General features: G+C 45.9%; 1 protein-coding gene across 1 annotated transcript in view; it reads right to left on the bottom strand.

Annotated features, from left to right (window-relative positions):
- Window positions 1-15,739, bottom strand: part of ryr3 (ryanodine receptor 3) — a gene marked incomplete at its 5' end in the record, with an annotated part of 238,000 nt that extends 222,261 nt beyond the window's left edge. Inside the window, one exon of the mRNA XM_084314212.1 lies at window positions 15,692-15,739. Within this exon, the coding sequence (XP_084170338.1) occupies window positions 15,692-15,739 (48 nt within the window). The remainder of the gene's footprint in view (window positions 1-15,691) is intronic.
- Window positions 15,740-16,168: the final 429 nt, after the last annotated feature.

Below are 16,168 nucleotides of genomic sequence, written 5' to 3'. Positions count from 1 at the left end.
TTGGGCGGCAGACATCACAGACAGAAGAAGTACCACAGGGTATTGTGTGAGTTTGAACACAGACAGCTCACTGGTTTCGTGGAAAACAAAGAAGCAGCCCACAGTGGCACTGTCAACCTGTGAAGCCGAATACATGGCTCTAGCTATGACAATACAGGAATGAATTTATCTAGAACAACTGCTCGAAGGAATGGATACCTATGTATATAAGAAAACTTTTGTTTATGAAGACAACCAGGGAACCATTGTAATTGCGAGAAACCCTGTGTGTCGACAGAGGTGTAAACATGTGGATATAAAATATAATTTCATCAGATCTGTCATCAGGGAAGAAAGGATGACACTTGTTTATTGTCCGACAGACGACATGGTAGCAGACGCTATGATGAAACCTGTTTCCAAACTGAAATTGAGAAGATTTGCAGAGGTCATGTTTGGTGTGTAAATATTGCCTGTTATGTAATATTGACTGCCATATTATTTTTGATGCTCTGAGCTGTACTATTTTCTTTGAAGATTGTTTTTGAAAAAGTTGTACAGTATACAAGACAGCCGTAAGTGGGAGTGTTAAAGTTATGTGATGTATACGATTGCATGTAACTGTCTAACTGTTTCCACAAGAGGGCGCTATAGGCGGAGCTATTGACACTGGTGCCAGGTAAGAGGGTATTTAAGGGATTGTTCCCTCCCTCTCTGTCTCTTCCCACCTACCTCCCACAGAGAGAAGGTCTCATGTACTGTGTACCAATGTGATAATAAACTACGCCGATTAAAGGCTGAAGTGGGAGGACCTTGTCGTCATGATAAGTTATTGTCGCCCCATAGCCAACATCTGTCAACAGTGTCATTGTTGAGACAGATACCAGTGTATAAGTGACAATCAGTGCAAGACATATGATAAAAGAACATAAACATCTATTTTGATTTCATGGGGCTTTTAAACCTACTGGAAAGTCCAGATAACATCTTATCTATTGTCTTCCATTTAATTTCCTAAATAAATTATATATGGGTATTCTCAAATTCAAACAGCATGAGCTATGAGGTACAGCAACAGTACTGGACACCGATTGTCACAAAGTACCAGCAAACATACAGATTGGGTGTCAAATTCTTGTAGTTCAACTGAAGGTGAAATTCAACACATGGCTGTTTGGATGCCAAGACATCCTTGCATGGCTGTGTCCTCAGCAGCCCCACCCATACCACATCCTAGATATTACTAACCCTACCTAACCCTAACCCTAAACCAGCCATATCCTAGAGATTACTATCCCTACCTAACCCTAACCCAGCCACATCCCAGATATTACTAACCCTAACCCTAAACCAACCATATCCTAGAGATTACTATCCCTACCTAACCCTAACCCAGCCACATCCCAGATATTACTAACCCTAACCCTAAACCAGCCACATCATAGAGATTACTAACGCTACCTAACCCTAACCAGCCATATCCTAGAGATTACTAAGCCTACCTAACCCTAACCCATCCACATCCCAGAGATTACTAACCCTATAATCCTAAACCAGCCACATCCTAGATTACTAACCCTAAACCAGCCACATCCTAGAGATTACTAACCCTAAACCAGCCACATCCTAGAGATTACTAACCCTAAACCAGCCACATCCTAGAGATTACTAACCCTAAACCAGCCACATCCTAGAGATTACTATCCCTAAATCAGCCACATCCTAGAGATTACTAACCCTAAACCAGCCACATCCTAGAGATTACTAACCCTAAACCAGCCACATCCTAGAGATTACTATCCCTAAATCAGCCACATCCTAGAGATTACTAACCCTAAACCAGCCACATCCTAGAGATTACTAACCCTAAACCAGCCACATCCTAGAGATTACTATCCCTAAACCAGCCACATCCTAGAGATTACTAACCCTAATCCAGCCACATCCTAGAGATTACTATCCCTAAACCATCAACATCCCAGATATCACTAACCCTAACCCATCAACATCCCAGATATCACTAACCCTAACCCATCCACATCCCAGATATTACTAATCCTAACCCAGCCACGTCCCAGAGATTACTAATCCTAACCCATCCACAGCCCAGAGATTAGTGTTGAGGAAATATTCTTATTTCTGAAGGGGAAAAGAATAATACTTCTACAACATATTAGTCTACTAGCACCAAACAGAATCAATGCATTTTATTTGATTTGTATATACTGTAGCCTAGCCTATACTGTATAATCATCTAAACTACAGCTGTCCCAAACTAACAATATTCCTAGTCAAATATATGTCAGAAGGATTTTTCAATTCAACATTAACTATTGTTAATGACTCTTTGTGTTGATCAAATGCATATGAATATTTTATGAATATTTCTGTGACGCTAAAGATCTGCTAGGAGAAGTTTCTAGGAAATAAAACACTAGCTAAATCTACTTTATGCTGTTAAGAAGCTCTATAGATCAATAGTTTCCTTAATATTCTTTAAGAATGTATGTAAATATACCCCATATGTACTCTATATGGTCAAAAGACTCCTGGATTGGGACATTCAACAAAGAATTGGCAAAGAAATGTCATAGTTGACTAAGAACTTAATGATAAATTAGCCAACTGGTGGTCTAGGGGCCGACCCTAGTCTAAACCCTATCATTCAGTTCACCTGCTCTGGGCAGATGGGTTAAAGGTCTTTTATGTCAGATTTGTATGAATGAAGGGAATGGGAGCAGGCATGCTGGTGGTGCACAGTGTAGCTATTGGCCTCCGTCAGACCCAGATCAATCCATAAAACATCCTATTTGGATCAAGTTAGTGACGTTCTCCTGAGGTTGCAGAACACAATTCTCAAATCTCTCTCTCTCTCCCTCTCCCTCTCCCTCTCTTCAGGTCACCTGGATCATCTAACCGTAACACTGTCTTGAGTTACACTGATGTGTCTGGTAAATCCTACATGCTTTAACCGGCACCAAACGACACTCACAGACATAGCAGCCCTTGTTGTGTTGCACTATTAACATATAGATGTTTTTTTTCTACTTCAAATCATACCCTGGCCCCGCATGTTGCCGTATATAATAACTGGTGATGTGCGGCATCAAGCTGTTGATCTCTAAATGCTAGTGTTAAACTGCCACTGATCTTCTTACTGAACCCACTGAAGCGAATGATCCGGGAGCGATTTTGGTGCCAGGCGACCATACTGTATGTGCTGTGGAAGCGTCGGCTTTTAAACGGCTAAATTTAAACCCCCAGAGTGGTCTTCTTGGTATGCAGAAGGCTTGCAGAACGCCATTAACTCCAAATAAGCCCTGTGCCGCAGCTACCGGAGAAATGGAAGCCGTGGATCACCTGGGTGGCTTTTTAAAAAGGTAAACCAGCTGATTTGCCGCCAGCGTACATTTTTCATAAGGTTACCCCCTTTTATAACCCTGTTTAAGTTTAGTCCAAGCATCAAGTAACTGCACACATGGTACCTGGAGAACAGAAGTGAAATGTGAGAAGGATTCCTTGGCCACAGATCTTGGCCAGTTAAAGGAGCACGCCAACTTTTTGGGAAATTTGCTTATTTGCCATCTACCCTGGAGTTAGACAAGCAGATACATACCCTTTTCTTCTCTGTGCATGCATTATGCAGGCTTAGGGAACAGCCACACCATTAGCCTAGCTTAGCGTCATTCACTGGAAGTAGGTGTGCCAGTGTAGCCTAGTTCCCAACAGTCACGAAATACACTCCAAATACAACTCCAAAACATTCCTGTAAACATGTTGTGACCTGTGTAAATATGTGGAGAATTTGGTTTATCAAAAAACAACTGGGCTTTTGAGGTGATGAAATCACTGCGCCCAGGCAGCAGTGGTTCGGCAAAAAAATTGTTCCGAGTATATATCTGCTTAGAAAACTAAAATGTAAAAAAAATGTAAAATGAAATCTCCACGTGGTAAATACACAGGTCACAACATGTTTACAGGAACGTTTTGTAGTTGTATTTGGAGTGTATTTCGTCCCTGTTGGGAATTAGGCTACACTGGCACACCTACTTCCAGTGAATGGCGCTAAGCTAGGCTAACTGTGCGGCTGTTATCTATGCCTATTGCATGCACAGAGAAGAAAAGGGTATGTATCTGCTTGTCTAACTCCAGGGTAGATGGCAAATAAACTAATTTCCCAAAAAGTTGGCATGTACCTTTAACACTGTACTCACCCACTGCCAGTGTAATCATACCAATGTAATGCAAATGCAGTATTAAAGTAAACAAAACATAATTCACATAATATGTTATTCATATGACCTTAGACTATTCAATCAATATGTGTGACAGTGTGAGCATAACTTCCACCCCCGAAGCTGGGAACCACATTAGCATTATGCATTATGCATTATGGTGCGTTCAAGAACGTCTTTGTGGAACTCACATAATCAGTTTGAGCTGCTAGCCCCAATGAGAGGTATTTCATTATAGTAGGGCCGGGCAATATGGGGAATAAATTATATCACGATATTCAGAAGGGACTTTTTCCGACATCGTATCACGTTTTGTGAGAAATAGGACTTCATATATGCTGTTGATCTGTTGCTCTGGATGATGTGTGCTACTGTATTGATTATATTAGTGTGCATTGTTGTGTTTTTTTTTTATAACTGTGATAGTATAGCACAGATAGACAATATATTTTAAATATCAATATATTGCCCAGCCCTACATTTTAGTAAACCTTCAACCAAGATATCACAGATATCTGTATCGGTGTATATGTTCACCAAAAATCCAGTATCGGTCGAGCCCTACCAAAGAATATGCTTGTATCCATGTAGGAACCACCCTGGGTTTTGCCTAGAGTTGTTCCGATACCGATACCAGTATCGGAAAAGCCGCCGATACTGCCTAAAATGCTGGTATCGGTATCGGCGAGTACACGTAAATTCTAGCCTCCGATCCCATGACGTCATTTATCTCCTGCGGAGAGTGAGGATTATAAAATGAACGTGTTTTAAAGTGTGATGCTGTTTGTCATTTTAACAGCAGATACACTTTCTTAAATTCCATTGTCCCCGACAGAGCGTGTGACGGGGAGCTCGGACGGGATGTGTTTTGCTTGCTGGTGTTATGATAGCATTAGCTGAAAAGCTAGCTAGTTGGAACAACATCCGCTTTAACGTTACATCAAATCAGATGATCGCCTGTCCTTTCTCCAGGACCTGACACTGTCCGTCTATCAACAATAATGCACTCACTGTGAATCGTATTTTAATCAAGTAGCTACTGACTAGCGTTAGCTGACTAACGTTATCAAATGGCAATGCGGGGAAGACGAGCTAGGTCAGCTAGCTTAGCTTGATAACGATACCGTGGCTAAAGTTGGTGCTATTCATAATCCAGCAATAATGGCTGCAGACCTGCAAGCAAAGTACAGCAAGTTCCAAGTGCCAAAGGATAAGAGTCTGAGGCGGAGTCTCAAAAGAGAAAGTTGAATATTTATTTTGCATCGAAAATCACAACATAAGCGTACTAACCAGAGCCTCTGCTACTAACAGACTGGGTAGCGAGTGCAACACCGTCTAACGTCCTTGCGGATCATTGGAGTAGGGTATATCTGCAGTGCCGCAGCCCCATACTCATTGATTAATGATACTAATACTAATCTATACAATCACCTGTTGTTGAATAAATAGCATTACTTTCTAGTTATTACAAAAAAACAGTATATATAGAACAGTATCTGTAAAAAAAAAAAAGTATAATTTATATAGGTAATAGTTTTTTTTTTAAGTTTTTTTTATGTATGCACTGGTATCGGATCAGTATCGGTATTGGCCGATACCCAAAGCTTAGGTATCGGAATCGGATCGGGAAGGAAATAATGGTATCGGAAACTTTTGCCACTGTGCCCAACAAAGTCAGGTGTCAGTGGTGCAGGTCAGCATGTCTTGACGACATCATCATCATGAGAATCCTGGCTCTCTTTTGTTTCTCCCTTTGGGAAAGTCGATCATTTTCACAAAACTTGACTGAACTGTCAAAGGGAAAAACATATGATTTTAATTCTGGTGTTCCTTGAAAGGTTTGTCATTAGGGGTGTTGTAGAAATCGTCGGAAAGGAGAGACGCACAATTTCTATCTTGCGACAACACCAAGTAGTGTGTCATTTATTATCCTTTTAGCACAAGTGACAGCTGTCAGATCTATGCCGTGCTAAACTCTGACAGCTCCTCGTCACCAAACATTTTATCAATGACATTCCACCAGCGCGTCTTCTCTAAGCCCAACCCCCAAAACCAACCTCATTAAAGTGACAGTGCCCCATCAATACATCAAAACAATCTAATGGTGAATTATGTCCATAGCACCCACTACATACGTCCCCCCAGAATTCATCATAACAAAATAAGTCAATGAACAGGAGGGCGGAGAACTCTGCCATAACGGCTCCGCCTGACCCCTGTAGCGGCCGGCGCCGCTGTAGGGAAAACCTTAAGGGCCCTACGGCCACTCGGGCACAGGATAGGTGGCAAAGGGGTCTCGTGGGCCTTACTCGGAAGACGGGGCAAGGTAGGGGGTCGTCCCCGCCGTGGGGGCTGGGCCAGTCCAACAGGTTTGCCCAAGTCCACATGAGCCGGTTTAAGGCGGTCTATGGAAATGTGTTCCAGCTTCCCGCCCATGTCCACAACAAAGTACTTGTCTCCAGCCTCCTGGACACGGAATGGACCGTCGTATGGAGGTTTCAAGGGGTCCCGGTGGGCATTGTGACGGATGAAAACATATTCCGCTGACTGCAGACTTGTAGGGACGTGCGACCGGGGAAGGCCGTGCTGTGGTGGGGACCGGTGTGAATACCATAGCCTTCTCCAGAAGTGCTGTCCGCTGCTGGGCTGCACACCAGGGGGCAGTAATGTTAGGGATGAAATCCCCTGGCACCCGCAGAGGCTGACCGTAAACCAGCTCGGCCGAGGAGGTCTGAAGGTCTTCCTTGGGGGCCGTCCTAAGACCAAGCATGACCCACGGGAGCCGGTCGACCCAGCCGCTGTCAGTAAGGCTGGCCCGATGTGCTGCTTTCATTGAGCGGTGAAAGCGTTCGCATAACCCATTGGCCTGCGGGTGGTATGACGTAGTCCGGTGTAGCTTCACGCCCAGGCTCTTGGCGACCGTGTTCCAGAGCTCGGACGTGAACTGTGGGCCCCGGTCTGAAGAGAGGTCGGCTGGAGTGCCAAACCGGGCGACCCAGGTTCCAATAAAAGCCCTGGCCACCTCTGTGGACGTCGTGCCTGACAGTGGAACTGCCTCTGGCCAACGGGTAGTCCTGTCTACCATAGTAAAGAGGAAACTGAAGCCGTGTGAGGGGGGCAGGGGGCCCACTAGGTCAACGCTCACGTGGTCGAACCTCCTTTCAGGTACAGGGAAGTGCTGCAGGGGGGCCTTGGTGTGACGGTACACTTTAGCGCGCTGGCACTCCAAACAGGAGTCAGCCCAGTCTCTCACATCTTTTCTAAGCCCAGGCCAGACAAACTTGGCGGAGACTAGCCTCTGCGTAGGTTTCTTTCCCGGGTGGGAGAGGCTGTGAACAGCGTCATAAACACGCCGCCTCCATCCTGTGGGAACGATGGGGCGGGGCTGTCCCATAGAGACATCACACAGGAGTGTGGTGCCAGCGCTGTCAAAAACCACATCCTCTAACCGCAGGCTTGAGGTGGCTGACCTGAAATCTCGCACTTCAGGGTCGGTAGCCTGGTCCGCCGCCATACCGGTGTAATCCAGCCCCAAGTGGATGGCGCCCGGGAGAGGCAGTCTGCGACAAGGTTTGCTTTACCTGCCACATGATGAATGTCAGTAGTGAACTCTGAGACATATGAGAGCTGTCGCTGTTGACGGGCGGACCATGTCTCAGACACCTTGGGGCAGCGGTGGCCTAATGGTTAGAGAAGCGGGTTTGTGACCGGAAGGTCGCCGGTTCGATCCCCGGGACCGGCAGGAAAAATCTGCCGCTGAAGTGCCCTTGAGCAAGGCACTTAACCCCCAACTGCTCCAGTGGAGTTGCTCAGTGGCCAATGGTGTCAGACTGTGGTTGTACTGGGCAGCTCCCAGGTATGAATGGAACTGTGTGAATGTGAAGCAGGGCGTAGCTGAAAAAGAGCATCTGTGCTCAGCGAACCTACCCTGGGTAAATAAAGGTTAAACAAAAAGTAGTGAACTCTGAGACATATGAGAGCTGTCGCTGTTGACGGGCGGACCATGGCTCAGACACCTTGGCCATGGCGAACGTCAGCAGCTTGTGATCCACGAAGGCCGTGAACTGGCGGGCCTCCAGCAGGAAACGAAAATGGCGGATGGCAAGGTAGAGGCCGAGGAGCTCCCGATCGAAGGTGCTATACCTCCGCTCGCTGGGGCTTAACTGGCGGCTGAAAAAAGCGAGCGGCTGGCAAGCCCCGCCTACCCACTGCTCAAACACTGCGCCCACGGCAAAATCTGAGGCGTCGGTGGTGATGGAGATTGGGGCCTTAAAGGAAGGATGTGCCAGCATGGTGGCGTTGGCTAGGGCAGCCTTGGCATCCAGAAAAGCTTTGTCTCTCTCTGCAGACCAGTCGACAGCATGTTTTGGCGCTTTACCCCTAAGGGCCTCATACAAAGGCTGCATAATCCGAGCCGCCTGGGGAATAAAGCGGTGATAAAAGTTGATCATTCCGAGAAACTCCTGCAGTGACCTAACCGTGGGCGGCCGGGGAAAATTCATCACCGCTTCCACCTTCATGGGAAGAGGGACCGCTCCCTCTTTAGTGACTCTGTGCCCCAGGAAGTCAATGGTCGACCGCCCAAACTGGCATTTGGCCGGGTTGATTATCAGTCCATGCTCATTTAGCCGCTCAAAAAGCATCCTGAGGTGGGACATGTGCTCAGCCTTAGAGGCGCTGGCTATGAGGATATCATCCAAGTATACAAAAATAAAATCCAAGTCTCGTAGCACAGAGTCCATAAGGCGCTGGAACGTCTGTGCAGCGTTTTTGAGGCCGAATGGCATGCGCAGAAACTCAAATAGTCCAAATGGAGTTATGACTGCTGTTTTGGGGACGTCCAGCAGTTGGACGGGCACCTGATGATACCCACGCACAAGGTCCACCTTGGAAAACATTAATTTCCCTGAAAGGCGGGCAGAAAAGTCCTAAATGTGCGGGACTGGGTACCGGTCCGGCGTCGTAGCATCGTTGAGCCGGCGGTAATCCCCACATGGGCGCCACCCCCCTCCCGGCTTGGGGACAATGTGGAGGGGGGAGGCCCATGAGCTGTCGGAGCGACGGACAATGCCGAGGCGTTCCATGTTCTCGAACTCTGCCTTGGCAATGCTGAGCTTGACCGGGTCGAGGCGCCGAGCCCGGGCATAGACTGGAGGGCCGGTCGTGGCGATATGATGTTGCACTCCATGCTTGGCTGTAGATGATGAGAACGTGGGCCGCGTGAGGCCCGGGAACTCGGCGAGAAGGTGTTGAAACTCATCTGCGGCGGAGAGCATGCTAGAGAGTCTGATGGAGTCTGCACCCCCAAGCGCACCAGCATAAGAGCAGAACGTAATGGCATCAATTAAGCGGAATTTTTTTTTTATCCACTTTTTCTCCCATTTTCTATATTTTCTCCCATCCCAATTTCGTATCATCCAATTCAACCCTCCCCTGTCACGAACGCTGTTTCTTGCCTCCCACAAGCCGGCTGCAATGTGGACTAAGTCATACATAGCACAAGTCCCCTCCGGTACTTGAGGTAACAGCAGTCGCATCTTTTCACCTGCGCAGCTCGATCTCTCAGTGTCGAGGAGTAACGCGTGGGAGGCACACGCTGCCCCCGACACTTCCTGATTCTACTGCGCAGGCGCACCAACCGACCTGTAGGAGTCGCTGTCCACAACGCCCGATCCCCACCCATCAGTTTCCCACCCCCTAATACGGCCAATGTGTATTAGTACGGACGACCAGCTAAACTGAAAGCAAATGTGGAGCGCTGGGCTCGAACAGGCAAGCCCAGCGTCTCCAGATTTAGTGGCGAGCGCCTTGCCCACTACGCCACGTAGCCGCCCTTAATCGGCACTTTTTAACATCCACTAACAGTCCATAATCACACAAAAAATCAGCGCCTAGAAGAGGGACGGCTACATTAGCTGTGATAAAGTCCCAGCCAAACCGTTGGCCACTAAAACACATTTCGACATACCTGGTGCCGTGTGTGCGGATGGGGGTGCCGTTGGCGGCCTCCATGGGGGGTCCGTGTCCGCCGGATAGGATGTCCACTCTAGAAGCCGGCAAGACGCTCCTCTGCGCGCCCGTGTCGCACATGAAACGCCGCCCGGAGATGGTGTCCTGGACAAACAGTAGCCTGCCAGCCTGACCGACGCTCATGGCCACTAACGAGCGCCGGCCCGGGCATTTCCCGGTCCACTGAAGCTGCACGGCGGGCGGCACTGCTTGGCTTTAGGTCCAAACCGTGCATGATAATAACACAGCCCCGCGTCCGCGTCACGCTGCTGGCGAGGGGCTGTCGCTGCGGCGGCGATATTCCAGTCTCCCGGCGGTGAAACAAAGGCTTGGGTTGGGAAAACTGCCGCTGCACAGTGCTGTTGACCAGCCAAAAAAAACGTATCAGCCTCCTCGGCCAGAGCGCGGCAATCGTCTATAGTGGTGTTGGCCAGAGCAGCCCGAACCGGAGAAGGCAGCTGATGCAGGAAAAGTTGCATGAAAAGGAAATCAGGCTTGTGCTCTCCCAATAAATCCAGCATCATATCCATGAGCTCCGATGGCTTGCTATCACCGAGCCCTTGCAAAGAAAACAACCGGCTGGCCCGCTCGGTATCGGATAGTTTGAATGTCTTTAACAGATGAGACTTGATCGTGAGATATTTATCTCGAGCCGGAGGGTTCTTGAGGAGGCTCACCACTCTGCTGGCTGTCGAACTTCCCAGGGCTGACACCACATAATAATATCTTGTGGTATCCGCTGTAATCTCACGCAGCTCGAACTGTGCCTCCGTTTGCGCAAACCATGCCGAGGCTGACGACTCCCAGAACTCAGGTAATTTCAGTGAAACTGCGTTCGTAGACATGTTGCCGCGGAAGCGTCTTCAAAACTTATAACAGGGTCACCAATGTAGAAATCGTCGGAAAGGAGAGACGCACAATTTCTATCTTGCGACAACACCAAGTAGTGTGTCATTTATTATCCTTTTAGCACAAGTGACAGCTGTCAGATCTATGCCGTGCTAAACTCTGACAGCTCCTCGTCACCAAATATTTTATCAATGACATTCCACCAGCGCGTCTTCTCTAAGCCCAACCCCCAAAACCAACCTCATTAAAGTGACAGTGCCCCATCAATACATCAAAACAATCTAATGGTGAATTATGTCCATAGCACCCACTACAGTGTGATGATAAACTCAGGACACAATTTGATACATGATACTGGGTTCATGATTCAATATTATCCCAATATTTTTTATATAACGTGAACAAAGGAAAACCAATAATGTACCCAAGATTGTTGAATATAGAGGGTGTATGTATGGTTGTAACTGACTGTAATTGCTCTCTACTGCCCTCATGACTGCATGTATATCTGTGTCCACTGGAGGGCGCTGTAGGTGGAGCGTCTACTGTCTACACCCGGTTGGGACTATATAAACCTTGGTTCCCTCCTACTGTTCCTTCTTCTCACTTCTGCCCCTCTCGGAGAGGAGATCATATGTGCTGCTGTATTATGAGACAACATGATAAATAAACCGCTGCCAGCAGAGCAAGGCCAAAGATAGAATACCATGCCTCTTGTATACATTATTGTCGCCCCATTGCCAAATCTGTTAACAAAGATAATGCAATTTTGTAGGGATGTCCCGATCACGTTTTTTTGCTCCCGATCCGATCCCGATCATGTGATTTTGAGTATCTACCGATACCGATCTTTCCCGATCCGATCAACAACAAAAACAAAACTATTTTTTTTTTTTTTTTTTTTTCAACAAACATGACCATGTTCACGTCTTAAACTCATACTGAGGCCTTAGTTTTGGTTATAAATTGCATATCATCATTCATTTATTTATTGTCACACAGAGCAGAAGAATTTTGCCAAAATAAACCAATAGTATCCAGCTGCAGAACGGCAGACCAGCCACAATCTCAGACCCAAACGCATTTCCTTTGATTTAATTATACATCAAATGATTTATGTCAAGGATTGCAATGCCTCGCTTGAATGAAGTTAACTTTTCACCTGGATAACGTCAACATTCAGGGTGAATGTAATATGAGAAATTGGGATTAAAAAAATTAAAATAATTTTTTTAAATTTGGGTCTGAGAGTGTGGCTGGTCTGCCGTTCTGCAGCTGGATACTATTGGTTTGTTTTGGCAAAATTATTCTGCTCTGTGTGACAATAAATAAATGAATGATGATATGCAATTAAAAACCAAAACTAAGGCCTCAGTATGAGTTTAAGACGTGAACATGGTCATGTTTGTTGAATAAAAAAAATTTAAAATAAATAAAATTAAAAATAAATATATATATTTTTTTGCCGATCCCGATCTTCGGAAAATCACGTGATCGGCCCCGATCCCGATCACGTGATCGGATCGGGACATCCCTACAATTTTGCCTATGTTTCCATGTCCTACAAGATTGTAAACTAGATATTCTTGTTCTGTTATAATAACAATCTATAGTCTAATTGTCTTGTAATAAATGGCTGGCAATAAAAAGTCTGATGTCACTATACATTTCCCCCCCTCTCAATGATAGCATAGTGTCACATTTTCATACAGTATAACGATATATTGTGGCAGGATAATTATGTCATACCCCTAATTGCTATAGTACTGAGACCATTACCTGTAGATTTTGAGATTCTGGCATGACTTGAAATTAAATCTGTACTATTGAATCAAAAGCACCATTTTCCAATCCCTTGTGCCATGACAAGCCGTGTAGGTTGCAACAGAAGAAAGTGAGAAAATGGAATCACAATCAGAGAAAGAACAATGAGACAAGCGATCAGAAATTCTATCCACAGTTTTTTGTGATTTTCCCATTTTCCAGCAGCGCACTGCGGAACTGTCATTAACAACTTCCATGAGAATCAGATTGTCACCTCGTATAACTTAACTCATATCTCACAGACTCTCCGAGAGAGCATCATACAGCCTAACCCCAAAACCTCTTTAAGAAACACAGATTAAATTGAAGGGGAAACTTCCAGCTTCTGCCAAAACCAAAGGAAATGATTATTGATCAGTCAGTTGGCACAGCAATGCATGGTAACTTTAAATGAACAAGCTCATACTGAGTTACAGGAGTCAGTGTAACAATACATAGATGAATACATTGATTCAAAAAGGCAATGATCCGGTTCAATTATTCAATGAAGATTATTAATATATAATTAAACAAACAGGCTGTTCAGAATGCGTATTGTGTTTTGTTTTTTATCAAGATTCAAAGATTAATGCTCCAGGTGTTTCATTCAAGCGTGTGTTAACAAGTTGCACTCTCTCAACCTATTATGCGTTTGCGAAATTGCGACCTGATAGAAAAGTTGCAATTATGAATAGCTGGCTCCCAAGAAAATCACAACATATTGATTCTGTTACTGAATCAAATCAAATCATTGCAAAATGTGTCGCATCAGCAAATATCGAACCGTTTGCCTTTGGAATCTAAATCAAATCATATCACAACATATGGTATCATATTGTACATTAACCCTTTCACTACCACACTACCAAATGGTTAATCCTTTCACTGCGACGATACAGAGGGTTAACCCTTTCACTCCCACATGACAAAGGGTTTAAGTCTGAAGTTTACACCCCTACTGAGTTATAAACTTGTCGTTGAGTATTCAGGCGGGTGAATCTATAAACATCTACAGTTCAAACGGCAGGAGAAGGTGGGCTGACAGACAAGCCGCCATGCAGCGTGTGGACGGCTGGCCCTCGTCACCTCAAGGTGGAGGTGTAACACTCTGCACTCTGGGCTCCTTCTCCTTGTTTCATTTGACTAGAGCTGCTCTCGTGGCTGCCAGCTCTGCCAGGATTACACCTCAGCAACAAGCTGAGCAGGGAGAGACTTCACATACCTCACACACCACACGGCTCACATGGCAACCTGATACTTCACTCCTTTTCTCCACACCTCCATGGTTGGCTGAGAGCAAATGCCCGTTTTAGTTGGGGATCCATTGCAAACGATATGCCAATTAAGGATTTCCAAAACTAGATAATTTCTTCAAAGGCAGAAAGCAATAGGCCTACTATTCATCTACGCAGTAAAGACTGCAGCGATAAAAAGGTGTCATGTGTGTGTGTGTGTGTGTGGGGGGGGGGGGGGGGGGGGTGCACCACACAAACCCAGTATCACTCTTAATTGGTGCTTAGGGTCTGTGCTTGTTTTTCTCTCACTGCTTGACTTTGATAACAAGGTGATGTGGTCTTTGGGGAAGCCCCTTCACAAACCGCTGTTGTCATCAGATAATCTGGATGCCAGGGTGCCTGCAGTGGAATGTGAGAGGCGCGGAGCAGCATATCACTTTCGTGCTGAATACTAGCAGCCGTTAAATACAGAGACCTGTCTGTCACTGACAGCCAGCCGACCCTATAGCTCCCCAGAGCTTACGTAAGGATCAGTGTCTAGGTCCTATAGGTCTACGTCGTAATTCACCACCAGGCCCAGGGAGGCCTTACACATCAGCAAAACACAGACAATGTCCTACAATAATGAAAAATGCACCATAATAGTCACTATGACGCAAACATTATCTCACATAGACACCAGTTGATTTTAACCCACGTTTTGAGAATCATATGATGGTAGTTCTGATAAGGCGGCACATAAGGACCACAAGCAGTGAGCAACAATCTGGTTAGTGCTAGACTAACTGTAATCTAGTTGTAAATTACTGGATAATGTCTATAAGCCACTGTAATGGCTATGCCCACCACACCAGCATAGCCTACAAGCTGTCATATCATTTACAAGCATAACTGCTACTGCAGACAAGTTACAGTATCTGCGTCAAACAACTAAAATAGCAATAGGCCTTGCAATGGGTGACTGGCGTGTGAACACAACTAACAGAAACGCTTATCTCTGAGAATTCAACCATAAAAGTAAAAATAGCAATGCCTGATGATGTAGAAAAAAATATCACACAGCCAAAAAAATTATAATAATAATAGCGTCGGAAACTGAATTAATCCCTGAGGCGCATATTGATTATAATTACAAATACCAACATTAAAAAGAAAGAAGGTGTAGAGAATCTTTCTGTCAACTCAAGACATTTGTGCACTTGCACCTGCAGATGGAAGTGTCGTTGGTCCCACAGCTCTGTGTCGACAGGTGCGCTAGCTGCTGCACGACCATATGCCGCTCATGGGCAGCCAGGCAGACGCACCTGCGACAAGTTCGCAGCGCTGCGTGGGCAGACATTCTGAATTCGTGCAGACGAAGCCAACCCAAAACTAAACGTGTGACAATCCATGTAATGCGATCCGTGTTGAAAATAAAAGTTAGAAATATCCAACTTCACGTTGGTCCAGAGATAACATGGAGTCAGTGGACCACTCCTTGCGCCATTGGCATGGCTACTTATGGACAAAGCGCACACACTCTGTTGACAATTAAGACACGAAACAATCGCTTTTCTTAAACAATGAATAATCTTTACTTACAGTTCTCAAGAACTGAATCTCATCTTCCCCCTCTCCGCCTTCAGCCATTGCTGTGAAGGAGCCTGCTAGACTCAGAAAGCAACCACGGACTGTCGGCAGAAACGCGATGCTTTGCCCCTGGAGCCGATATTAGCATAGAGCTCATCCACAGCCATATAGGGCAGACCGGGCAAGCCCCCCGCCGCACCGCGGACTGTCACTCACTCACTCACTCAGCCCCTGCTGCACCCCTAACTAGCGGTGCGGTGCGGACCAACCACTGGTCCTCCAGGAGAACGAGGAGAGGACGAGGAATGATGCTGCTGTTTAATGATGATGCTACTGTAGCATGGAGCAAGTATAAGAACAACGCCTGTGGCTGACACTTCGGCCGTTGTAGTATTTAAAAAGCAGGAGTCAGCAGTTTTGTCGCTGATGAATAGCAATTGGGTCAGAAATGGAATGACAGCGCCTGTGTGGAATACGAAGTTGAATCGC

The sequence above is a fragment of the Notolepis coatsorum genome (assembly GCF_963971535.1).
Source record: "Notolepis coatsorum genome assembly, chromosome: 5".
In the NCBI taxonomy this organism is placed as follows: domain Eukaryota; kingdom Metazoa; phylum Chordata; class Actinopteri; order Aulopiformes; family Paralepididae; genus Notolepis; species Notolepis coatsorum.
This window is presented reverse-complemented; position numbering and strand designations above follow the sequence as displayed.